Source organism: Macrotis lagotis, chromosome 6, assembly GCF_037893015.1.
Source record: "Macrotis lagotis isolate mMagLag1 chromosome 6, bilby.v1.9.chrom.fasta, whole genome shotgun sequence".
In the NCBI taxonomy this organism is placed as follows: domain Eukaryota; kingdom Metazoa; phylum Chordata; class Mammalia; order Peramelemorphia; family Peramelidae; genus Macrotis; species Macrotis lagotis.
Genome location: NC_133663.1, coordinates 71,858,323 through 71,882,084, shown reverse-complemented (window position 1 = coordinate 71,882,084; position 23,762 = coordinate 71,858,323). Strand labels below are relative to the sequence as shown.

The following is a 23,762-nucleotide window of genomic DNA, read 5'->3' as shown; positions in this document are numbered from 1 at the left end:
ACCTCCTGACTCTTTGGTTTTGTTTGCTTAAATCCTTTCCTGGGGCTTGTCACTCCCAGACTACCAGCTGTGCACCTCAAATAGTGACTTCACAGTCAACAATCTTTTGGCAGATGCTGTCCCAGCCAAGTTGACAGGCAGGGCTAAATTAATGCCCCCTATCACTCAGAAAAAGTTCCACAAGAAGAGAATTACACCCTAATTACTGAAAGAATTCAAGGCCCCAAAAATTGTCTGAATGGGAATATGTAGAAGGAAAAATGTCTGTCTGGGTTTTAATATTAAGAAAATGTCATTGTGCCTGTCTGATTTTTTTCTGTCCTTGGGCAGCAAGGACCCTAATCAGATGTAAATTCCCTCCTTATTGTTCGGTGTAACTACATTTTTACATGTAAATTCAACAATATAAGAGCAATCTCAACTCATCATTTCACCCTTCCTTCAATTTCCTGCCTTTCAAAATAGTTATTTAACCTCAATCACATAGAGGGGGTAGGATCACCCTAAGTCTGACCTAAACTCCCCTCCTCACCTAACTCACTGGATTCTAAGCCCAGGCACTTCTTATGACTGTTTTCCTTTCTCTCTTTACCTCAGGTATTCTTGCCTAAAATTTTATTATTCAGTCTATCCTGAAACAGCTTATTGTCTTTTTCAGGAAAAAAGTTTAATCTGTGAACTTTGTAGGCTTGTAAAATAACAATCTTGAGTTTTTCACTTTCAAGAACTCTCATCTTTATGGTGGCACCTCCAATTTCTCTGTCATCAAAAAGATCTGAATGAAAAGAAGTTCTCAAAGGAAGACATCTAAGGTATCAAAGCAAGGAAAAAAATGTTCCAAATTGAATCAATCTTACACTTATTAGTATGATAAAAAAATGTCAAAAAAGGGCCCCTGTTGGAGGGGCTGCTGGGAGGTCATTCACACTGGTGCATAGATGGTGGAATTTTGAATTGGTCTAGACCTTCTGGCAACAAATTGAACTTTTCTACAAATCACTAACCTGTGCATGTTCTCTGTATCCATAACAATGCACACAAGTCCATATCCATAAGTAGGCACTTAGTAAAGACTAGTTGGAATGAACTAGTCTCTATTCATTGTCTCCTTTCTAATCCAGTCTTCACACAACTGCATAAAATTACTAAAGGTCTTACTATGCAATTCTGTGCAACATGAGACTCAATGAAAAGAACTTTGGATCTAATGAAGTGATAAAACTTGAGATGTAAAATAAAACCTGAATCTTCAGAATCTGTCAATGAAGGGCTTTGTTCTATTTGACTAGGCATATTTATTGTAAAGGATTTGTTTTTTTTTTTCTTTCCAGTGAGGATGAGGATAGGAAAGAGAAGAAAAGGAGGGAGGAAAGAAGAGAGAAAGAGTGAAAGAGAAAATGAGAGAGAGAGAGGAAGGAAGGAAAGAGCAGAGGAAGGGAGAGTGGAAGAATATGGTCATTGCCATCTTAAAGCTCAGTCAATCAGGAGAGTTTTGAAAGCTATAGGTTGAATTTATTAGATATTGTACCTCAAGAAAAAAGTCAGGTGTACACTTATAGAATTCTGCAGTTCCATATAAATTCTTTCCATCCTATGACAAACATGTAATTTCCATTTTGTTTGGTTTTAAATTCAGGATCAAAGAAAATTCTAAACCAAATTCACAAAACAAAAAAGAGAAGACTGTGGAAAATGAGAGCAGTGCCATGGGTCTGGGGAAAAAAAATATTGTCTCAATTTTCAAAAAAGGGAAGGGAGGAAGGAGTATAATACTAATTATACAGAAAGTTTAAATTCAACTCTTTGCAAATTTTGAGGATACATTATTAAAGGAAGAGTTATAACCTTTTCTAAAGTTCTAATATCACAAAACAAGCATGGCCTCATCCTCCTGTTTTTAATCAATGGCCCTTCATTAAAGTTCTGTAACTCTCATACTCTTCCCATTTCTCTGAGGTTACAGAAACCTGGTTCTCTTCTGAAGACTGCATTCCTGAATACCTTGTACCATACCTTTTCTCATGCACATCTCAATTTTCCATAAAGGCAACTATTTTCATATATGTGAGTGTGTTTGTGATAGAGAGGGCTCATATTTGATTTAATTCTAGAAGCAAAACAAAAACAAACCTTGTTTTAAAAGTTTATTGAAACAGAGACAGCAGACACTGCCTTCGCAAAATAACTGAGTTGTACAAATGTGCTTACAAACCCACAATCCCATCACTGTTCAGACTTATTCTTTCATTTTGGGGCTATAAAAGGAATCTAAGAAGAAAAAGAGAATACTCTCATTAATCACTGTTAATTTCCTTTTATTTCATTCAACTGCTCAAAGGGTAATGTATCATTAACAAGTACATTTTTTTATATTTCCCTATATTCCTCATTTTTCACAGTTAAGGATCAAGGCAAGAAAGGTGATCACTTGAGGTTTAAACAAGAAGGAAGGAAGGAAGGAAGGAAGGAAGGAAGGAAGGAAGGAAGGAAGAGAGATGGAAGAAGGGAGGAAGGAAGGGAACATGTTAAAGCATGTTTTTAAAGTCTTTGAAGTCATACATTATAGCAAGTTATAATTCATAATTATTTTTACAAAGCAGCAAGTAATTTTTCCAAAAGCTTAAATTTCCATAAAGTATTAAAATTAATTCTCCAGTTGAAAAGTAAAAAAAACCCTTCATTTTCTTATTTTCCTCAGTTTAAAGTTTGGATTTCTTCTTAAAGGAAGTTTTCATTCTTTTGACTTCGGTAAGGTCCCCTGGTCCATCAGGCCACTTGTCATGATCTGTTAAGATTAAAGGAGTGAAATAACCCACAAGTTTATTATTGACAAATCTGTGGATTTTTTTTCTTTCAGGAAATAAACACATTCCTAAATCCATCCCATTTCTAGGACTGTTTCTCCAACAAATCCCTACAACTCTTGGAGGAAACCCTATCATCATCAGAATACTGAGTACATTCATTAATTTTGATTCAACTAAAGCATATTGTCAGGCTTATCATGTGAAACTGGTCTGAAAAGAAGTCAGAATGTTTAATTAAAATTTGACCCAGAAAAAACAAAACAAAGCATGGACTATATACAATTGGGGTTTGGGGATCTTTTATTTCTTTGTGACAATATTTTTAAAAGTTTCTCTTCTTCGAGTTTTATGCAAAGCCCTGTATAAACAAAAACCAACATGTTTTCCCAAAGCTTGACAATGTGGGTACTGCTTTCTACCCAGGTGACATTGTGGACAGAGCACTGAGCTGGTGTTAGGAAGATCTGAGTTCAAATTTAGCCTTAGTCATTGTCTAGGCGTGGGCAAGTCATTTAACTTCTCTCAGTCTCAGTTTCCTAATCTTTAAAAAATAGAGCTAACAGGGGAAGCTAGTTTGCACAGTAAACAGAGCACCGGACTTGAAGTCAGGAGTTCCTGAGTTCAAATCCTGCCTCAGACACTTAATAATTGCCTAGTTGTGTGACTTTGGCCATGTCACTTAACCCCATTGCCTTAAATAAATTTTTTAAAAATGTTTAAAAAATAGAACTAACAAATAGCATATATTTCCCAGGATTATGGGGATCAAATGGAGTGTTTGTAAAGCACTTAGCCTATGAGAGTCTGGCTTATAAAAGGTTTTTATTAAAACCTTGTTTTTTTTCCTTCTTCCTTCCTTCCCTTCCTTCCTTTCTTCCATCCCTCTTTCCATTTCTTCCTTCCTTCCTAACTTTCAGAATACAATCCATTCACACTTTATCCGAAGGATTCTTTCAAAATCATTACATAAATCCTTCAGAAAAGGATCTGGTCAACACATTGCAGGACTTTCTCTTGGTTAAGAACTCTTACTACTCTTACTCTGGGGTTCAGGAACTTAAAAAAAATTATAAATATATTTCTATAAAATTGATTTCCTTGGTAACCCCATCTATTTTGTTTTATGTGTTTAAAAACATGACTCTGAGAAGTTTGGCTTCTCCAAACTGATGAAATGGCTCATCCCAGTCAAAAACACTCTAGTTCTTTTATTTTTATCTACCTTCACCACGTGAATTTTTGAATAAATACTTATTGAATAGTAACTTTTATGTCAACTTGTGTTTTCAAGTCACAATTGATATGTGTGCATGTATTTTGGTGAGACAGACAGATAAAGATACAACATGAAGATACATAAAGATACACACACACACACACATATAGATATATTTAGATAAGCTGACATAGATAATCTATTTAAGGTCAAATATATCTTTTCACTGACCTCTCAAACACTCAAAATTTTTATCCTTAAGAGACTAAGGTAGTTTAGAATTTGTAGCCATACATTTATAAGTGCAAGAATGTTAATGTTAAAAAAAATCATAGGATCATTGAAAGCAGAACATAATTTCCTAAATTCAATCCAGTCCATTTATTCCTGCCAATTTGATCATTGGATTATAATGTTGGGAGAGGAGTAATATCCAGTAAGACTGGAAAGATAGACTGGGGTCAAATTGTGAAGGACTTTAAAAGATAAGTAAAGAGGTTTGTTTTTATATTATTCTAGAAGCAATAGGGTACATACTGGAGTTGATTGATTAGCACTTATAATCAAATCTGTGCTTAAGAAAAAATTGGCATCAGTATAAAATGATAGAATGGGGTGATGAGAGATTTGAAATAGAGACTGAAAAGGAGATTATTACAATAACCTAAACTAGATGTGATGAGAGATTGAACTAAAGTGGTAATTGTATGAGTGGAAAAAAGGGGTCAGAAAAAATAGATTTGGCAACTAATAAATCTTATCCTTCTAAAAAGAGTGAGGAGTTGAGGATGATGCCAGGAACAAACGAGAGTGGAAGGATGGAAGTACCTTCAACAGAATAAGAATTTTAGAAAAAAAGGGAAGTTGGGGGAGGAAGAGAGATGAGTTCAATTTAAGACAAGTCAAATTTGAAATGTCTTCAGGATACAGTTTGAAATATTCAATAAGCAACTGATAATGAAGGATTGATGTGTCAGGGAGAGACAGTAATTGGTTATATATATACATATATACATATATATATATGTATATATGTATATATATATATATATATATATATATATATATATATCTGCACTCATCTGCTTAGAGATCATGTCCTGAGATTATAAGATGAAGAGGGAGTTTATGATGAAAATGCTTTGTATTGGAAATACAAATTATTTTTATAATTATTCCATTTTTGTCAGTTTGTTCTCCCCTCTATTTTGTTTTCCCCTCTAATTCTCTGTACTGTTTTGTGAGATATTAGCAATCATAATTTTCTACCATCCAGCTCTATGACATTCTGCAAAGCAATTTCCTAAAATTGCATTATTCTTGGATTCTATAACTCTGAGTTTGGTAAAGCTATGAACTATTGCTAATGAAGTTCTGTGCTTTTTTGGCTTCCTTATTGTGACTTGTTTTACAATGACAACATTTTTGTGAATATTTGTGAAATATATTGATAATGTGTCAATATCTTCTCCTTTACATATATCCCAATTATCAGCATCAAAAGCTTCTTTTAATAGGTCAAGATAGTACTAACATTGCTGGCAATGTCTTCTTTTCAACCTTATCCTTTATTTTTACTTGGCATTGACTTTGAGCATTATTCCAACTAGTCATTTGTCTAAATACAGAATTATTTGGGGGATTATATGTCTACCCATTTAGTCAGTAAACAAATATTTATTATATGTTCACTAATTGACTATAGGATTAATCAAAATTATAGAAAGATCTTCCCTGTTCATGAGAATTTAAACTTGCATTGACCTCATCCACAAGATAAATAGGTATGTCTTCTCCTGAGAGGCTTGACCCTCTTCTCAAGGACAGACCTTTTGGGCATATGTACTCATTGTAGAGTCAAACACTATGTTCCTTTTCCTATAGGATTAAGGGAACCATAAAGAAAAATGATAGAAAAATTCAGAAGTTGTTGCTCCCCTGCTTAGTAATATATGTTCTTGTAACTGTAAGCATGTGTGGAATTGTTTTACTATTTTTTCCTTTTTATGATGACCCAAAAGTTGGAGCCCTGTCTGCTAAATCATTCCTTCAATTTATATAATTATTTTACTTTCTGTGTTTCTCAATTTTTATGTCAGTTTTATTGTCCTTGCTTAGCTAACTATATTGTTAAAAAGTCTAATACAGTTATATAATCATGAGTGTGGATATCTTTATTATACCTAGGAAATCTCAAAATCTTAACAAGACATTGACTGATCCAAACTCATTTCTACCCCCCCAAAAGAGATAGAGAAATGCTTTCCTAATATTTCGAAATTCTCAGAGTTTATGTAAAAAGGTAATTTCATTTTCAAATAATTTAACATAGGGTTTAAAAAGTTTCCTTTCCTGCAATGTCCTTTAAAAGGGAGAGAGAACCATCTTACTATTCAAGGAATAATTTAAGAAAATTTAAAATTCTACTGTAAGTCACAATATTTTTGCTCAGTTATTTTTTTTTTATAACTCACCTGGCACATCTATCCATTGGGAATACAAAGAACGACCACCATCCACAACCACTGTCTGTCCTGTAATATATGAGGCTGCAGGAGATAACAAGAAACATGCAACAGAAGAGATCTAAAAAAAAAAATAAAATATACCTTTGTTATATTCATGTGTCCAATTGTTCAGATATCCAAACAATTGTCTACATATATATCAATATACATCCATATATTCACAGAATCATGTTAGACATATTCTTATATATCATTTAATATAATACATGCCTAAAACTACATCCTTTCTATGATGTCAGTGGGAAGTATGTTTGAACTGTCTTAAATTAGAATTTTCCGAACTAATATTATTTTTCAAAAATCATCATTGTGGGAAATTTTCCTTTCAGTTTTAAAGAAATGTGATATAGCTTCTAGTCAGTGGACCTTTACATATATGTGGTGCCTACTTTAGATAATCCCTAATACCATAAATTAAAGTAAAATCCTTGTTATCTATATGCTTTATATATCCTCACTAAGCATCACTTTATTGATTTTCTATGAACAATTGTGGAAATTACTGGACTAGTGAGTAAAAGTAGCAAAAGATAAATGATGATGTTTTTACCTGTATTGAATGAATTAATAGTGGAATATGAATCAGTTGAGATTACGGACAGTGTGTGAACAAAATCAGATATATGGTTATATTCAATATACAAGAAATAACAAAATTAATTTTCATTGGTATATATGTGTATGTGTATAAATTTGTATTTTATGTATATATATGATTAAGCTATAATTTTCACAATAATATACAAACTGTAATACACAGGGTTTGTGTTTTATGAATGTATGATAGGCATTATTTTTGTTGATATTTCGGGATAAAGAATTTTGCTGCTTTTAAATTTACCTTAGGTAGTGTTCCCTCTAGCATATATGAAAGTCTTTCCTTTTATTCATTTCAATAGATAACTTCCAAATCATTGAAACCATTATCTCAGCATAATTAACTCAGAGAAAAATGGATGATGGTTGATAAACATAATTAATGACATGGACTCTTTCTTAGAGCTTCCTAATCTGAAAAACTGTAGTAACTGAGAAAGAGCAAAAATGTATTTCTCCCAAAATGAATAAACTGTAAAATGTAGATGGTATTTATTGTTTTTCCCTAGTCACAACTGAAGGCATTAAAGGCCATGTGCCTCTTTTCTGTCTATTCACACAGCCTTAGGAAGATTTTTTCATTTAATCGAACACTTTGTATCCCAGAGGAGTTTGTTAACCAAAAACTTTAGTGGATCTTTTAACTATTTAAATTTCTTTTAGAAATTGAATATTCTAAGGTGGCTAGGTGTCACAGTGGATAAAGCACCAGCCCTGGAGTCAGGAGTACCTGAGTTCAAATCTGAACTCAGACACTTAATAATTACCTAGCTGTGTGGCCTTGGGCAAGCCACTTAACCCCATTTGTCTTGCAAAAAAAAAAGAAATGGAATATTCTCTTTGTCTTCCCTTCCTTCTTGATGTTCTATTAAGTTCTAATATTCTCTGACTATATGAAAACAGAAAAGATATGGATAGAGAGAGAGAGTAAAGGAATATAAAAGAAGGGGAGAAAAGAAGATGAAAGTTAGGCAGAGGGAAGAAAAGGGGGAGAAAGAGAGAGAGAGAGGAGGAGAAAGGTGAAAAGAGGAGAGACAGACAGAGAAACAGAAAAACAGAGAGACATATTACCTCTTCAGGAACACCAAATCTCTTAGATGGGCAACCGTGATATAATTGGTTCAAGTATTCTGAAGGTATTCCAACCTTTTCATAGTTGCCAAAGGCAGTTGGGGAATAAATTAATCCCTAGGTTTAGGAGCAAAAGGGAAAGTTAAATTAAAAAAAAGTAACTGGAAGAATGGTTGATTTTCAACAAGAACTATCAACAAATAGATTTAAAATAGCATTTCAAGCAAGTTCCAGGAAGTTATCCTGAAAGCCAATCCATAGAGCTACTATTTGTGCTTCTCAGTAATGTCTTAGAGGTATAATTGTCCTCTTTATATGAATTACCTACTGGCATGGAAATAAATACACAACACCTGGTGTTTCTAATCTAATTGCCAGTCAGAGTGTACCAATAGTAAGAGTAAAAAAAAAGAATGATTTTTTTTCTCAGTGCCTTTTCAAATGTGTCCTCAATAAAATATCCAATAGCCAGAGAAACTCCACATTGTGGAAGAGATTTATATTTGGGTCTTTTAGTCTACACTGAATATTTTCTCTGTTTGTTCACATTATGTTTTGTACGTTTTTGATTCCACCTTCCTTACCACTTTGCCTTGCTGTTTACTGCCTCTACTAGCCTCTCTCAAGGAGTTAAAGGAAAAAGGAACAAACAAAACACATTAATACACTAGAAAGAATTCTTTTACATGTAAAAAAATTGTACATCTGAGAATACTTTGGGAATATATAGAATATCTCTCTGTAGATTGTTTTTGTCTAAAGTCCTCTTCTGTAGCTAATATTAACATAGGATGTGCCAATGACTAAAAAGGATAATGTAATGAGTATACAAATTGTATAGACATAGCTGGTTACCTACAGGACTGATACAATTGATTCTTATTCCTTGACAGGCCCATTCCATTGCCAAAGATTTGGTCATATTTTTCACACCAGCTCTTGCTGCTCCACTGTGCCTTTTAAAGAAAAAAAATATTTAAAGGTTTCATTCAACTTATACTACTCATTCATATTTATATGACAACTAAATGATGCATTAAGTCACAGAAAAAAAATACTCCTCTTGAGATTGCACCAGCCCCTGACTGTCTTTTGGAGAATTAGCATTTCAAGCAAGTTCCAGGAAGTTATCCTGAAAACCAATCCACTCAAAATTTTGGGAAAAAAGTAGGGTAACCACTCCTCAAAAAGGTATTGTGAAACCTGGAAAGATTTACACCAACTGATGCTAAGTGAAATGAACAGAACCAGGAGAACATTGTGCACAGCAACAGCAACACTATATGATGAAGAACTTTGAATAACCACTCTTCTCAGCAATATAATGATTCATGATAATCCCAAAGGACTCCTGATAAAAGAAAAAACTGCTCCCTGCCTCCAGAGAAAGAACTCATCTTATCCAAATATAGATTCAATCATGCTATTTTTTTTCTTCCTTCCATCTTCTATATGGAAATGTTTCATATGATTGCACACTTTTTAACCTACTGTCTTGTGAGGGAGGAGGAATGGAGGAAATGAATTTGGAACTCAAAGCTTTAAAAAAAACAATTGTTAAAAAATTGTTTTTACATGTAATTGGGGGGAAAATTTTTTTTCAAAAAAGTATTGTGTTAGGTACTAGTGATAGTCAAAAATTGAAAAGAACAAAATATTACATTTTGAGATGGCTAGAGCTTGGAAATCTGATTACATAAACTTGTTAATATAAAGATAATCCCTTCCTTATCTTCCCTCCGGGAAAAAAATGCTGGTAAGAAATAGAGCCAACTGTGTGCTTAAAAAAAACAACTTTTTATTGTAAACAAAAAATTTAGGATTGATGTCCTAAAAACAATTACCAGATGTTTAAGCTTCTAGTGATTTATTCCATCCCATTCTACCCAAAGAGTCCAATTCAGTTTGTTACCTGGCACCAAAAAGATCTATCAATGCACTGCTTTTGCTTTATCTGATAGATTCAATGCCTAAAACGTCTCTAATTAGATTTTTCACTAAATTTTTGTTTCTATAAGGAAAGGAAAACTCTAGTTGGGAAAATAAAAGTGAAAAAAGTGTTCCTTAAAAGGGAATAAGCAAGAGATAGTTCTTAGGAAAGAGTCTTTCTCCGAAAAAAGGATTTTCAACTCACATCTGAAACATGAAAAGGAAAGAGGCAGAAAAATATCTCAAGATGGAGCAGCTAGTTGGCGCAGTGAATAGAGCATCAGCCCTGGAGTCAGGAGGACCTGAGCTCAAATCCATCCCCAGACACTTAATTACCTAGCTTTGTGACCTTGGTCAAGTCACTTAACCCCATTGGCTTGCAAAAAAAATCTCAAGATGAATGACACATTCCCCAAATAATACTAAAGATTTCACAGATAATACAAAAAGCATCAAGAAAGGTCTAAAATCTGAAAAAGTTTGAAAAGCTGGCAATCCTAGAGTCTTGTGTAGATAGTTAAACAAAGCTAGGTTTTAAACATAGTCATAATAAAAAAAAATTTTCTCCTCCCTGCCTCCTTTCCTTCCTTCCTCCCTCCCTCCTCCCCCTCCGTCCCTCCTTCTTTCCTTCCTCCCTCCCTCCCTTCAAGTAAAGCATAGTGAGAAAAAAAACAAGGTCATGATGGAAGAGATGCACAGTGTGTCTATTATATGATAAGCACAAAGGGCATAAATGTTATCATCAGAAACATTTATGGCACCCATGAGCATCCAGCAATCCTGACTATGAGAAGTGTGTCAATGCCTATGTCCTTAGGTTATATCATCTTATACCTGATCACAAAATAAAGACAGATCTAAGCATGATGCCAAGTGCATAGGAATACTTTAAAGGTATCTTCTTAAAGCCCCAAAAGAAAAAGAAAGCAGTGATTCTCACAAGAGGCATCAAAACTCCATTTTAAAGAGTTTAAACCAAACCAAACAGAATCTGAACGAACACTACATTCACTTTTTATTAATTTTTTTTTTGCAAGGCAATGGGGTTAAGTGGCTTGCCCAAGGCCACACAACTAGGTAATTATTAAGTGTCTGAGACCGGATTTGAACCCAGGTACTCCTGACTCCAGGGGCAGTGCTCTATCCACTGCACCACCTATCCACCCCTACACTCACTTTTTTAAAATTTCTCATTATATATATATATATATACATATATATATATATATATATATATATTTCCTATCTTATGGTTTTCTTTCTTGTTCCCTTCTTGTCTCTTAACCCTCATTCCTAATAACTAATTTGTAAACATGTTAAACACAAATGTGCATGTACAATATTTACCTGACTGCTATTGAGGGGAGGAAGTGGGAAGGGAGGGTAGAAAGGAATTATGTAACTTAAAAATATGCATATGAATGTGTATGAATGTTGAAAAACTTTCATAACATGTAATTAGAAACAATACAATATCAATTGAAGAAGAGAAAAAAAGAGAGTTTAAGCAAGATTCCAAATCAAAAAAAGGATGTAAAAATTCTTACGCAGAATTAGGAAATCCTTGATTTAATAAAACAATGATGTTCACAATAGACCCTCCATGTTCCTTCATCCAGGATGTATAAACTTAACAAAAGACAAAAGGCAATAAAATTAAATAGTTTTCAGACAACATGAGGTAATGAGGGGGTGACTGAAATCTGAGCATCTCCATTCAAATCTCTCTTCTACAACTTCCTACCCATGTGGGCTTGGGCTGTTCCCCAAGTTCTAAAGCAAACTGTTAAGGTGCATAAAGACTGCTATCCAGTTAATCCTCTGATTTATCTTCTCCAGGTTAAAGAATGCCATATTAATTTATTCTTTTCAGTATTTCCTAGGATAAAAGCCACATCTCTATATCAGTGTAGCTTTACCCTAGCATCTGAGATGTCACAGTTCAGATGATCACTCCAACATGTAAATTATTTCATCACCAAAGAGTTGAACCCAGTTAGTTACCAGTGCCATGGTCGCCTAGAGCTAGAATAATGAGTTCTAAACTGAAGGTGTGGACCCTTGAGAGACTAGGGCAAAAAGGTTCAATTGAAAAGACTGAACGATAACTATAAATCATATAACTATTATTAGATTTATCAGAATAATAACCTAATATACCAATTAATAATATAACTGTTAATATAATGTTAGACAATTAAGTCTACTAAACTATTGTGTTTTCTTATGCCATTTCGAGTTTTTTTGGCAAAGCTGCTGATTTTTCAATTTCCTTCTCTAGCTTATTTTAAAGATGAGGAAACTGAAGCAAACAGATTAAATGATTTGCCTAGGGTCACACAGCTAGTAAATACCTGAGACAAGATTTTAACCCAGATTTTAACAATTCCAGTGTTTTATCCACTGTGCCATTTAAATATCATTGGGGTATTTAATAGGTAGGCTATCTAAATATCTTTGGGGGATTCAAGAAATTCTTTATCAAATGTATTTTTTTTTAGGTTTTTGCAAGGCAAATGGGGTTAAGTGGCTTGCCCAAGGCCACACAGCTAGGTAATTATTAAGTGTCTGAGACCAGATTTGAACCCAGGTACTCCTGACTCCAAGGCCGGTGCTTTATCCACTACGCCACCTAGCCACCCCAAAATGTATTTTTTCAAACTGAGAATGATAGGAAAATATGGGTACATCAGGTACTATTAAAATTTCACTCATGCATCACATTTCATGACATCAAGGTAACCTGGATTTCAAAATCTCTGTCCATAGAGCACAAATGCTATTTAGAATATTGTGCTAGTTCAAGTATTGTTTGGGGAAGGCCCCCAGGTTTATTGCCTAAGAATCAGTTTTAGCTGGTTGGAGATATTTACCATCAACAGCTCCTTTAAGAGCTGGGCACCTCAATGCTAGAAAGACTTCTTGTGGGGGGTGGGGGTGGGGGGGGGGTTATGATTTTCAAATGAAGAAAGGCCTAGCTTCTCTGAGTATGTACCATCACTACCTGCTTTGCAAAGGTAGAAGGTGCCAGTTAGGTTGGTTTCAACAACAGCATTCCATCCCTTCGAAGAGATGTGTTCAGCAGGAGACAAGAATTGACCTCCTCCATTGTTCACCAAGAAATTGATCTTCCCATGGATGTCCAATGTAGATTTAACCAAATTGTTAACCTAAAACAAACACAAGAAAATAAATTGGTTAGAGAACCCAAACATTTACTGATGACCTAAAAATGAAGATTAAAAAGGGCTGGAATTCTGCCACAACAAACCCTAAGTTAGTTGACACATATCAGGAGTACCTAACAGTCAGCAGTTCACAAATCTATAAAGAAAGAGATATTTATGAAAATCAATTGTTCTACTTCTTACTAATGGCTTGCATAATGCCAGGGTCTAACTCTCCCTTCTTACCTATTACATGGCAAAGACTCGATCAGTGTTTATTGATGGAAATGATATGAATCAGTGGGAAAATTACTGAGCCTCAGTGTTCTTTACACAGTAACCAATGATACGTGCCCTAAAGGCATTATGGATAGGAGTATTAAATATGGATAAAGGAATTATTGTTGTTCAGTTATTTAGTCATGTACAAATCTTCTTGATCATATGGTCCATGAAATTTTCTTAGCAATGATACTGGAGTGCTTTGTCATATCCTTCCTTCTCCAGGGGATTTAGGCCAGTAGAGGTTAAGTTAGTAATGACTCACAGTTCAAATGTAGTTCTACCATTTTGTTGTGTGGCCTTGGGTAAGTTATTTGTCTCAACAACAGCTTCCCCATTTGTAAAACAGAAATAACAATACCTGTAGTTGGTATGTCATTCCAGGGTTGTGAGGGTTCAACTTTGCAAACTTTAAAAGGGAAGGAGTAAACATTTATAGAGCTCCTATTGCATGGAGTAGGAATTGTGTGAAGTGCTTTTACAAATATTATCTCATCGATCCTTTCAAAAACCCTGTGAGGTAGGTGCTATAATTATCCCCATTTTTACAGTTGAGAAACCTGAGACTATAGGATTTATCCAAACTTACACAGACTAATTAGTCTGAGGATGGTTTTGAATTCAGAGCTTCCTAATTCCAGGTCCACTGTACTAGTTGCCTAGTATGAAATATCATAGAAATACAAATTTTTAGTTTGATCATTATCTATTGTCAGGTGCCATCTTTTTCCCCATAGTAAAAGATAGATTGATTGACCAATTGATTGTTAGGTGATAGGATAGTTTTATAGATAAATATATATATATGCTATGTTAAATTCTTCTTATGCTTTTCACCACTCAGAACTGTGATTGACTCCCCCTCAAATAATCTGCTTTTCAAATATATTCTCTTTAATTCAGTTCTCCTTCTCTTCTGTCTTCCCCTCAGTCAATACTTACAGCAAAATTCATGCACAAAAGAGGACACTAATTATTTTTAATAAACTTAAAATTGGTGCTAGTGATAAACCTAGGATACATCAAGGAAAAGAAAAGTCATGAATTTTAAAATGGAATTAGAAAAAAAAAGGAGGGCAAATGTTATCATCCTTTAAAAGCCTTGAAAAGTATCTCATGGGTACTGTTAAGTGAGTATCAAAATTCACAAGTACAAAAAAGTTTTTCATGAAAAAATTAGAAAAAATGGGAATAAAATAGAGTAACAAGAACAGACCTCAAATTATATGTCATTTTCAAAGAAAATCGTGACATCAGAGAGGTGATGCCAAGACAAGTATGTGAACTGGATTTGAGTGAGAGGGTACCATGCTAAATCACCAGTCTCACTTTCTCCTCCACAGGCATCTGGGTCCAGTGACCAGATATGAATGAGGACTACTGGATACAAGTCAATCAGGGTTAAATGATTTGCCTGAGGTCCCACAGCTAGTAACAGTCAAATATCTGAGGTCAAAGACTCCCAACTCCAAGGCCAGTGCTCTATCCACCACACCACCTAACTGCCCTTTCATATTATATAATAAAATTAGCAATCATCAAAATAATTTGGCACTTTTTAAAAGGAAATTTATACAGAAGAACATACTAACTCAGGAAAAAATCAGAAATAAACTCAGGGTTCAATCAGCCAGAGGTTACTGGGAGAAATTGTTTGTTGTTAAACAAGAACTTCTGAGAAAAGTAGGAAGGAAAGTAAGAGGTATTATTCATATCCTGTATCACATATCCACATCCCATAATTCTTCCTTTAGTATTTGACCAACTTCTTAATAGCATAGAACACAATACAGTCAAACTAGTCACACAATTTGAATATAAAAGATTGTACCAAAGCAAAAAAAAAAATTAAAAGAGAATGAGTTTAGATGTGTCATAGCTACAACTAGGGGCAAGACTTCTTAGCCAATCAAGCGAGAGATAATATCACAAATATCAAAACATCATTTTGATTATCTGAAATTTAGAAACCTTTGTTATTGTTATTCAATCATTTCTGACTCTTCATGACCCCGTTTAGGGTTTTCTTGACAAAGATACTAGAGTGGTTAGCATTTTCCATCTCCAGCTCATATTTTACAGATGAAGAACTGAAACAAACTGAATTAAGTGACCTATCCAGGATCATACAGCTACTAAATATCTAAGGCCAGACTCACAAAGATGAGTCTTTTTGAATCCAGGTCCAGCACTCTATCTACTATACCACCTAGCTGTCCCTTAAACACCTTTATAGCAACACAATTAAAAGGGAAATTTCTCAGTCCTTATCCTAGGCAGCTGATGGCTGGAACTCCTAGCCTAGAATCAAGAAAACTGGAATTCAGATCTGGCCTAGCTGTTGACAAGTCACTTACCCTGTTCCCTCCCCCCCAACCCCTCATTTTCTTATGTGTAAAATAGTAATGATAATAAAAGAAACTACTTTGAGGAGTTGTTGAGAGAATCAAATAAAATAACATTCTTATGAGCACAGTGTCTGGCATATAATGGGTGGCAAATAAATGTAAGCTATTATTATTTCTTATAAGACACTAGAAAATATATTACTGTTAAACTTTATCTGTGGAAAAATTCAGAACTGGTTTGTTTGGTGATGTGGAAAACTCACGGCTTTCAACACACAGTATTCACTGACATTATGGGATTGTTTTTAGTTTTCATTTAGACTAAATAAAACTCTTAGAAAAAATTTCTGAACCATTGTTTAAAAGAACACAGAAAATCACTAACAGCTAATTGAGTTATGGATGGGGAGGAAGAAATTTGAGGCAAAAAGATCAATGAGAAAATTATTGAACTAGTCTATGTAAGAGACAAAGGATCTGTACTAAGGTGATAATTTTATAAGTGGAAAGGAGACATATGGGAGAGATGTGAGTGCAGACAAAAAAAGATTTAACAGTGAATTAGAAATAATGAGAAGAGGGGTGGCTAGGTGGCTAGGTGGCGTAGTGGATAAAGCACCGGCCTTGGAGTCAGGAGTACCTGGGTTCAAATTTGACCTCAGACACTTAATTACCTAGCTGTGTGGCCTTGGGCAAGCAATTTAACCCCATTTGCCTTGCAAAAAAAAAAAAAAAGAAATAATGAGAAAAATGTTGAAAGAGGATGACTTGACAGATTGTTTCATTTTTGTCTTTTATTCCAGATACATAGTAATATATTTTAATATTTATTGAATTTACTTGTTTTGAATATACTATACTTTAAAAGGAAAGAAATTGCATGTTTCAGGAAAAATTTCAACAAAAGCATTCAAAGAAAAAAGTATTTATGGTTAATCTGCTATTAACAGCAACAAGAACCAAAAAGAATTGATGAAGAGAAATAATTTTCCATGCATTTTTACCAAGCAATAGTACATTAGGATGAGAACTACTTAGAACCATCTTGTACTCTCCACATAGCTTCTAGATAAAGAAAAATTAGAGCTTCTGGTTTTACCTCTTCTTCTTTTCGAATATTGCACTGGATAGGAGTAACAATGGCCAGGTTAGAGTGCTGGCGGGCAGCATTCAACTCTTCTGCTGTAGATTTTAATCTCTCAAAATTACGGGAGGCGATAACTACATTACATTCTGGCAAGAAAACCAAACAAATAAGAATCTTATTAGGCAATGAAATTGAATATAAAAAATAAATTTAATTTTTAAAAAATCTAATTAGTTAATTTTAGTAATATCACACATATTTCAGTGACTTCATAACCAACTTAGTTTGGGTGTCCCATTAACATAAAAATCCACGCAAAATTTGCATTCTCATTCTATGCAATTCTTATATGTCTTTCCATAAACCCTTCATAATGAGTCTACACAATGTGTTGTCGGTTTTTCTTTGAGTGATAAACTGCATGAATTCATAAAGATAGGGTCTGAATATCACTAAAACAGTGGTGATATTGATCTCCCAAAAATCTAATGTTCCTGCAGAATATCTACTATAAGATGTAAACTTTTTCTATTCAATTTTTAAACCTGTGATATGCCTGACCATGAAGTATAGATATCTTCAGGTAATGCAAACTTATCTATATTATGTATTTCATTATCATGTTGCTAGATCCACAATACAGCTTGATAAATTTGTTTGCTTTTATAGTAACAAAGGCATGCTTAGCTGTTTTCTCATAGATCCTATTTTGGCAGTTTAATGAAGATCAGGGACCCCTTCTCAGAATACCACTTTTAAACACATAAAATAAACTATAGGATTATAAAGAAAATTAATTATATTAATATTCATTTATCATAATATTTCAAAAACAAGCTTGAAATGTACCCAGGGGCCATTTGAGATCTGTTGGATTCAGGCTTAGGAGCCCTACCCTAAAGGATTTCCTTGTGAATTCATCCATTTTTATTTTTCTAGCATCTAGATGAGTTCCTGTCATAATGTAGGTGCTTAATAAATTTTTATTGCTTAATGATTGAAATTAGCCCTTGATCTCATACTGTAGTTTTCAGCCCAAGAATGTTCTTTTTTTCCTTTTATTTAACAAATATTTATTAAGCAGTTGATATTTGCAAGGCAAAAGAAGCAATGTGATGAAGTAGAAAGAGAGTCAACTTTTGGAATCAGTAAGATGGCAACTGAAGTATCTTCTCTTGCCACCTGTTGGCTGTGTGACCATAGGCATTACTTAACCTTTCACTGGCACAGGCAACACTTTATGGCTCTAAGTTTCAGAGGAATTCTAAGTTGAAAATGTAAGTTCTCTGGGCGGCTAGGTGGCATAGTGGATAAAGCACCGGCTTTGGACTCAGGAGTACCTGGGTTCAAATCCGGTCTCAGACACTTAATAATTACCTAGCTGTGTGGCCTTGGGCAAGCCACTTAACCCCATTTGCCTTGCAAAAAACCTAAAAAAAAAAAAAACACCAAAAATGTATGTTCTCTCTGTGGGTTGATCTGCACAAATGAGAAAAGATAATGGAAAACAGCACAAAATTGAGGAACAACTTACTACCTTGACTGGCACACAGAGTACACAAATAGAACTAAAAAAAGATAATTTGAAGTCAGAATAAAGAAAGCCTTGAATGAAGAATTAAAATATTAAATTTTATCATAAATATAAGGATTCATTACAGATTTTTGAGCAGAGAAATGACATGCTCAGATCTAGGGCCTAGAAAGCTGATTTTAGCAGCAATTTAGAAGGATGGAGTGACCAAATGAAAAACTGTAGGCAGAGAGCGGTTGGGAGTCCAAGGAAAAAACCTTCTAATTGAATAAGGGTGACAGGATAGTTCAAAAGTAGAGGGAGAGGGCATGAGAAATATGTCACGGGGGGATAGCTAGGACTAAACAGGTCTTAGGAGTAAAGGAGAAGGAAGAAAGAGTTAATGCCTGGGGCTTCAAACCTGAAAAAAGTAGGTGGGTAGTGGTACAACAGAACTAGGAACACTGGAAGGAAGACAGGTTTGGAGAAGTTAAGGAGGTTGAGTTCAGATTTGGATGTTGAAATAGAGGTACACTGGGACCTATATGCAAAAATGTCTGTAAATATAGACAGGTTAGGGACTCAGGAGACAGAGAGTAGTTTGGAGTCACTCACAAAGAGAGTAACCACAACTGAATACAGGAGAGAGAGATGTGAAGAACCCCAGGGCAGAATTTTAAAGGATATCTACACTGTGAAACTGGAGGAAAGGAAAGGAACCAGGATGGAACAGGAGTGGTTAGATTATTCACTTTTGTACATACTCTTTTTCTTCTCACTTAGTTGTATGATTGAATGGAAGTTGTTAGAAGATGATAACTGACATTTATATAAATGTCCTAAAGTTCACACTTGACCAGTGTTATCAAACTTGAAGCTCATAACAATGAGGTGGCTATTATAGGTGATGTCCTCCCTATTTTACAGATGAGGAAACTGAAGTATAGCTAGGGCACTGATTTATCTATGGTCACATGGAGGTCTCCTTTTTCTAAGAATGTCCAATACATTTCTCCTAATTGAACTAAAATATTCTTATTTTTCATGGTCAAGAGCTAAGGTCTGGCAAGCAGGTTTTATTGAATCCTTTGTTTTTTCATTGTTAAAATATATTGTTTCTTTGGGGTTCTGTTCTTTGAATTAATTGATTAGAAAGAACATAAAATATGCTGTTATTTAGTTGTGTTGGACTCTTTGTGACTCTGTTTGTGGTTTTCTTGGCAAAATCACTGGGGTGGTTTGCCCTTTCTTTCTCCAGATTGTTTTATAGATGAAGAAACTGAGACAAACAAGGTTAAATGATTTGCCCAGGATCCCAGAGCCAGTAAGTGTCTGAGGCCCAATTTGAACTCCAGTCTTCCTGACTCTCAATCCAGAACTCAATCAACTGTGCTGGTTACCTGCCCTATTTTCTCTAGGCCTCGGCTTGATGAGTAGAAATAAGAGAATGACTGTAATCTCAGGCATACTGAGGGGTGATATAGTACCAAGAAGGGATGACACCCTCATGTCATCTCCTTTACCACACTTAGAAAGCTGTTCTCTTGCTTCTATATTCCTCATCTATGTTCTGACCCTTTCCCCACTTTCCTTCAGTCCCTTCTGTCTCTTCTAAAGGGATAAAATAAAAATACAGTAGCTAAAATTTGCAAAACATTTTTATATATTCTATCATTTGATCTTCCCAACAACTTTGAGGCTTAGAAGCTAAAAGAATTTTCTGTATGATCCAGAGGAAAAATCTGAAAATGAAGTTAAGGGGATGGAAGTCCACAGTTACAGCAGAGCAATTAAGTTTAAAGCCTGATTCAAAGCCAAGCCAAGTCAAGCTTTTGAGTCCCTGGCTCTAGAAAAGAGTCACCATCATTTTGCAGCATTCTGAAGAAGAAGAATATTAGGACACCTCCCTCCAACCCTAGGCCATCTAATAAGCTAAGAATGGGAAGTCTCCAATTTATTAAAAAAAAGAAACAATGTGCTGAACATTGCAAGAACACAGTAAACTCCGATGTTCTGATCCATCGTTGTATTCAGCCTTCACCTAGTCCTTAGATAATGGCAACTAGGTGTGCCCCCTAGAAAGAGCCCTGGCCTTGGAAGGCCTCAGAGTCGTAGACCCTGGACACTTACTAGCTGTGTGAACTTAGGCAAATCAGTTCATCCTGATTCCCTTACATGCAGGGCCCTCTCCAGTTCTCCCAGTTCATTTCTGGTCACTGGATCCAGATGGCTTTAGAGGAGAAAGTGAGGCTGGGTGACTTAGCAAAGCACCCCCTCATTGAAATCAAGTTCATGTGTTTGTCCTGGCATCACCTCCCTCATATCATCGTCTTTGAGAACAAATGCAGCAGCTGATTTGTTTCTTGGGTTCAGTTCTGACCCTCGAAGAATCGCAACTCAGACTCGAGAATGCAGGTTTTGGAAAGAAAATGGAGATTTATTAAAGGAAGTTGCAGCCTATTAAGAAAGGGATAGAAAAGTTAGAAGGAATTTGTTTTTTTAATTTTTTTTTGCAAGGCAAAGGGGGGTTAAGTGGCTTGCTAGAAAGAGTATTAAGAGAAGAGGGCTGGGGATTGCTGATTGAATTTGGCCAGGGAGACTGGAAGGTGGAAGAGGCCCCTCCCCTTGTCGGACCTCCTTAAATTTTCTCCCATACTCCATGGGAGGGGGTGGTGACCTGGGAGTGACCCAAGTCCTTCATTACAGATTTTGCCTTTTGGGGAGGGGTTTCTTTTGGGTGGTCTTCCAGGGCCTGTGCTCCCAGGCTGCCACCAAAAGACAAAGTAACCCAAATCAGGTTGAAGATCAGGCCCTCGGCAGTGGCCTAAATTAGATACTAAAGCAATTCCCTTTACAAAGCTTGTCTCCAACTGATCTCCTCACTCCCAGGCCCAGTATTTCTCTGCATCACAAATATCATCATTTAGATAAGAGACCACCTAAGTCCGGTCTAAAAGGTTACCTCTACCTTTTCTCTAGAGGGATTACTTTCAAAAATTGTTAAAAAGTATTTGATCACCTCTCCCAGTCTCCAGCCCCTCCCCCCCCGGAAAGCTTTCTCATTCCGATAACAAAGTAGCCAGCTCCTTGGCAAATGTTCTCCCAGAAATCTCCCCTTTCCTTTCTTCAATGAATGATGTTCTCTGTCTGTCTCTGTTTCTGACTGTCCTGTCTGTCTCTCAGTCTGTGTGTGTCTGACACACACACACACACACACACACACACACACACACAGTCTGTCTCTCCCTCCCTCCTCACTCTCTCTCTCTGTTTGCCTGTCTCTCTCTCTCTCTCTCTCTCTCTCTCTCTCTCTCTCTCTCTCTCTCTCTCTCTCTCTCTCTCTCTCTCTCTCTGTTTGCCTGTCTCTGCCTCTTTGTCTTTGTCTGTCTCTGTCTCTCTGTTCTCTGTGGGAAATTTGTATGGCAAATCGTGGGAGCAAAGGCACGGCTTGGCTCCGGAGGACAGGCTTGAAAAGTTGTGGAAGTGAGCCTGGCGCCCCGGGAGGCTGCCTCCACCTCCGCACCAGGGCCGCTTTCAGTCTGGCCTCGGACTTCGGACTAACAATCGCTGGCCCACAGAGCTGCCGCAGCCCGGCCCCAGCCCCCTGCGGGCCCGACCCTCCCCCCCACGCCAGCTGGTCCCTCTCCCGGCTCCCAGATTCCGGAGTTTCTGCCCCACTTCTGCCCCGGGCCCTCTTTTCTCATTGGCTCCCGACTTCTAGCCCCAGCCGCGGCCCCTTCTCGGGCCCGGCCCTTGTCCCTCCCTCCTCACCCCCAGGTCCTTCCTTCTCCACCCTCCCACTTGCTCCCACCCCCCGGCCCCCCTGCTCTCCCCTTTCCCCCCCAAGCGGCCCCGCTGTCTCTCCCCCTCCACCCGACCCCCCAACATCCCCCAGAGGCCTCCCTCCCCGGCCCCCCGGACACACCTAGGGACAGCAGCTCGGTGGCTATAGCCTTGCCAATGCCGGTGCCGCCGCCGGTGACGATCGCCACCTGGTCCCGTAACAAGCCTGGAGCCAGGCAGCTCCGGAGCTTCCCTAGAGACTCCATGCCCCCCTTGTCTCTGCCCCTCAGAGCCAAGGCTCCCAGGCCCCCGGACGCGCAGGCAGAGACACTGACACGCGGGGGGGCTCGCTGTCCGCACCTGGTCAGGGTCCGCAGCCGCTTAGAGTTGAGCAAAATAGCCCGGGTGGCCCCGGTCCCCGTCCCCCGAGGGGCAGCCTCGGGCATCACGTGGTCGCCCGTGGGGAGGAGAGAGCCTAGCCTGGCAAGCCCTGCCAGGATGCTCGCCCCACCCCCGCGCTCGGCTTTGCCCAGCCGCCGCCAGAGGGATCTGTAAACACTGAGGAGAAAGGTGAGGCGGTTTCTGACATCCCTGCATCCTCCCCGGCCCCTGATCCAGGTGCTGCTGCAGGTGAGAGAGTCTGGCTTCGCTTTGTTTTGGCTCGTCCTCTCCTTTGTCTTAAGAAAGAAGACAGGGGAGAGAAAAGAGCCCAGCTTAAGGACCGGGTGCCTCGTGGGGAAAGGAATGCACTTTCCTCAATTGAAAAACAAATCCATTTCCATTGTTATTCTTGGAAAAGACAAGCCAAGCATCCCTGGATGCACCAGCCGGGACTAGGCTGGATTGACTTTTGTACCCTTCGCTTCTCCTCCACGGATGCCCTAGCAGGGCTTGTGGGCAGCAGGTTAGTGGGGAAGGGGCAAAAGAACAGGCTTTGCCCAGGAGGGCGGTGGCAGGGTCGGCGGATTAATTCCAGGGTCTTTCCCCAGTTGGCGTATGTGCTAGACCGATGGCTTGGAAGGGTGTCTTGGCTGTTTGCAGCTGCTTCCCCATTGGACCATAGTGGAAGAGTCCGGGTGGGTAAAAAGGATCAGGGTATCTCCCTATTCTCTTAGGCCAGCATCTTATCATCTGCACCCACAGAGAAGAAAGGAGGTGGGGGGGGTGATGGATTCAGTAGTACGAGATGAGCCAGTTTCCCCTTCGGTTGCTTGAAAACGGATTTTTCTTAAAAAGGGATCTTGCTGGAGAGTTTCCATTTCTGGAAGTATGTGAGAAGATGGCAAGAGGTGGCTTCTTGATTTATTCCTAGGCAATGCAAAAGGGCAGGAGAAGGCTGCAGCTCAATTTTTCCTGTGTGTTTTGCGTAGAATTGAATATTGGATTATATAGATTCTTCTCCTTATACTGTTCACCTTATTTCATGCATATAAC

At 37.2% G+C, this 23,762-nt stretch overlaps 1 protein-coding gene across 1 annotated transcript; it reads right to left on the bottom strand.

Annotated features, from left to right (window-relative positions):
• Positions 1-1,279: 1,279 nt before the first annotated feature.
• On the bottom strand, positions 1,280-22,678 carry PECR (peroxisomal trans-2-enoyl-CoA reductase). Its single transcript, XM_074191424.1, has 8 exons — positions 22,471-22,678; positions 17,045-17,178; positions 13,153-13,318; positions 11,696-11,777; positions 9,079-9,175; positions 8,220-8,336; positions 6,498-6,609; positions 1,280-2,785 (listed from the first exon to the last, which is right to left on the bottom strand). The coding sequence occupies exons 1-8, from the start codon at positions 22,592-22,594 to the stop codon at positions 2,700-2,702; spliced, it is 918 nt and encodes a 305-aa protein (XP_074047525.1). The 5' UTR covers positions 22,595-22,678; the 3' UTR covers positions 1,280-2,699.
• Between the last annotated feature and the right edge of the window lie 1,084 nt (positions 22,679-23,762).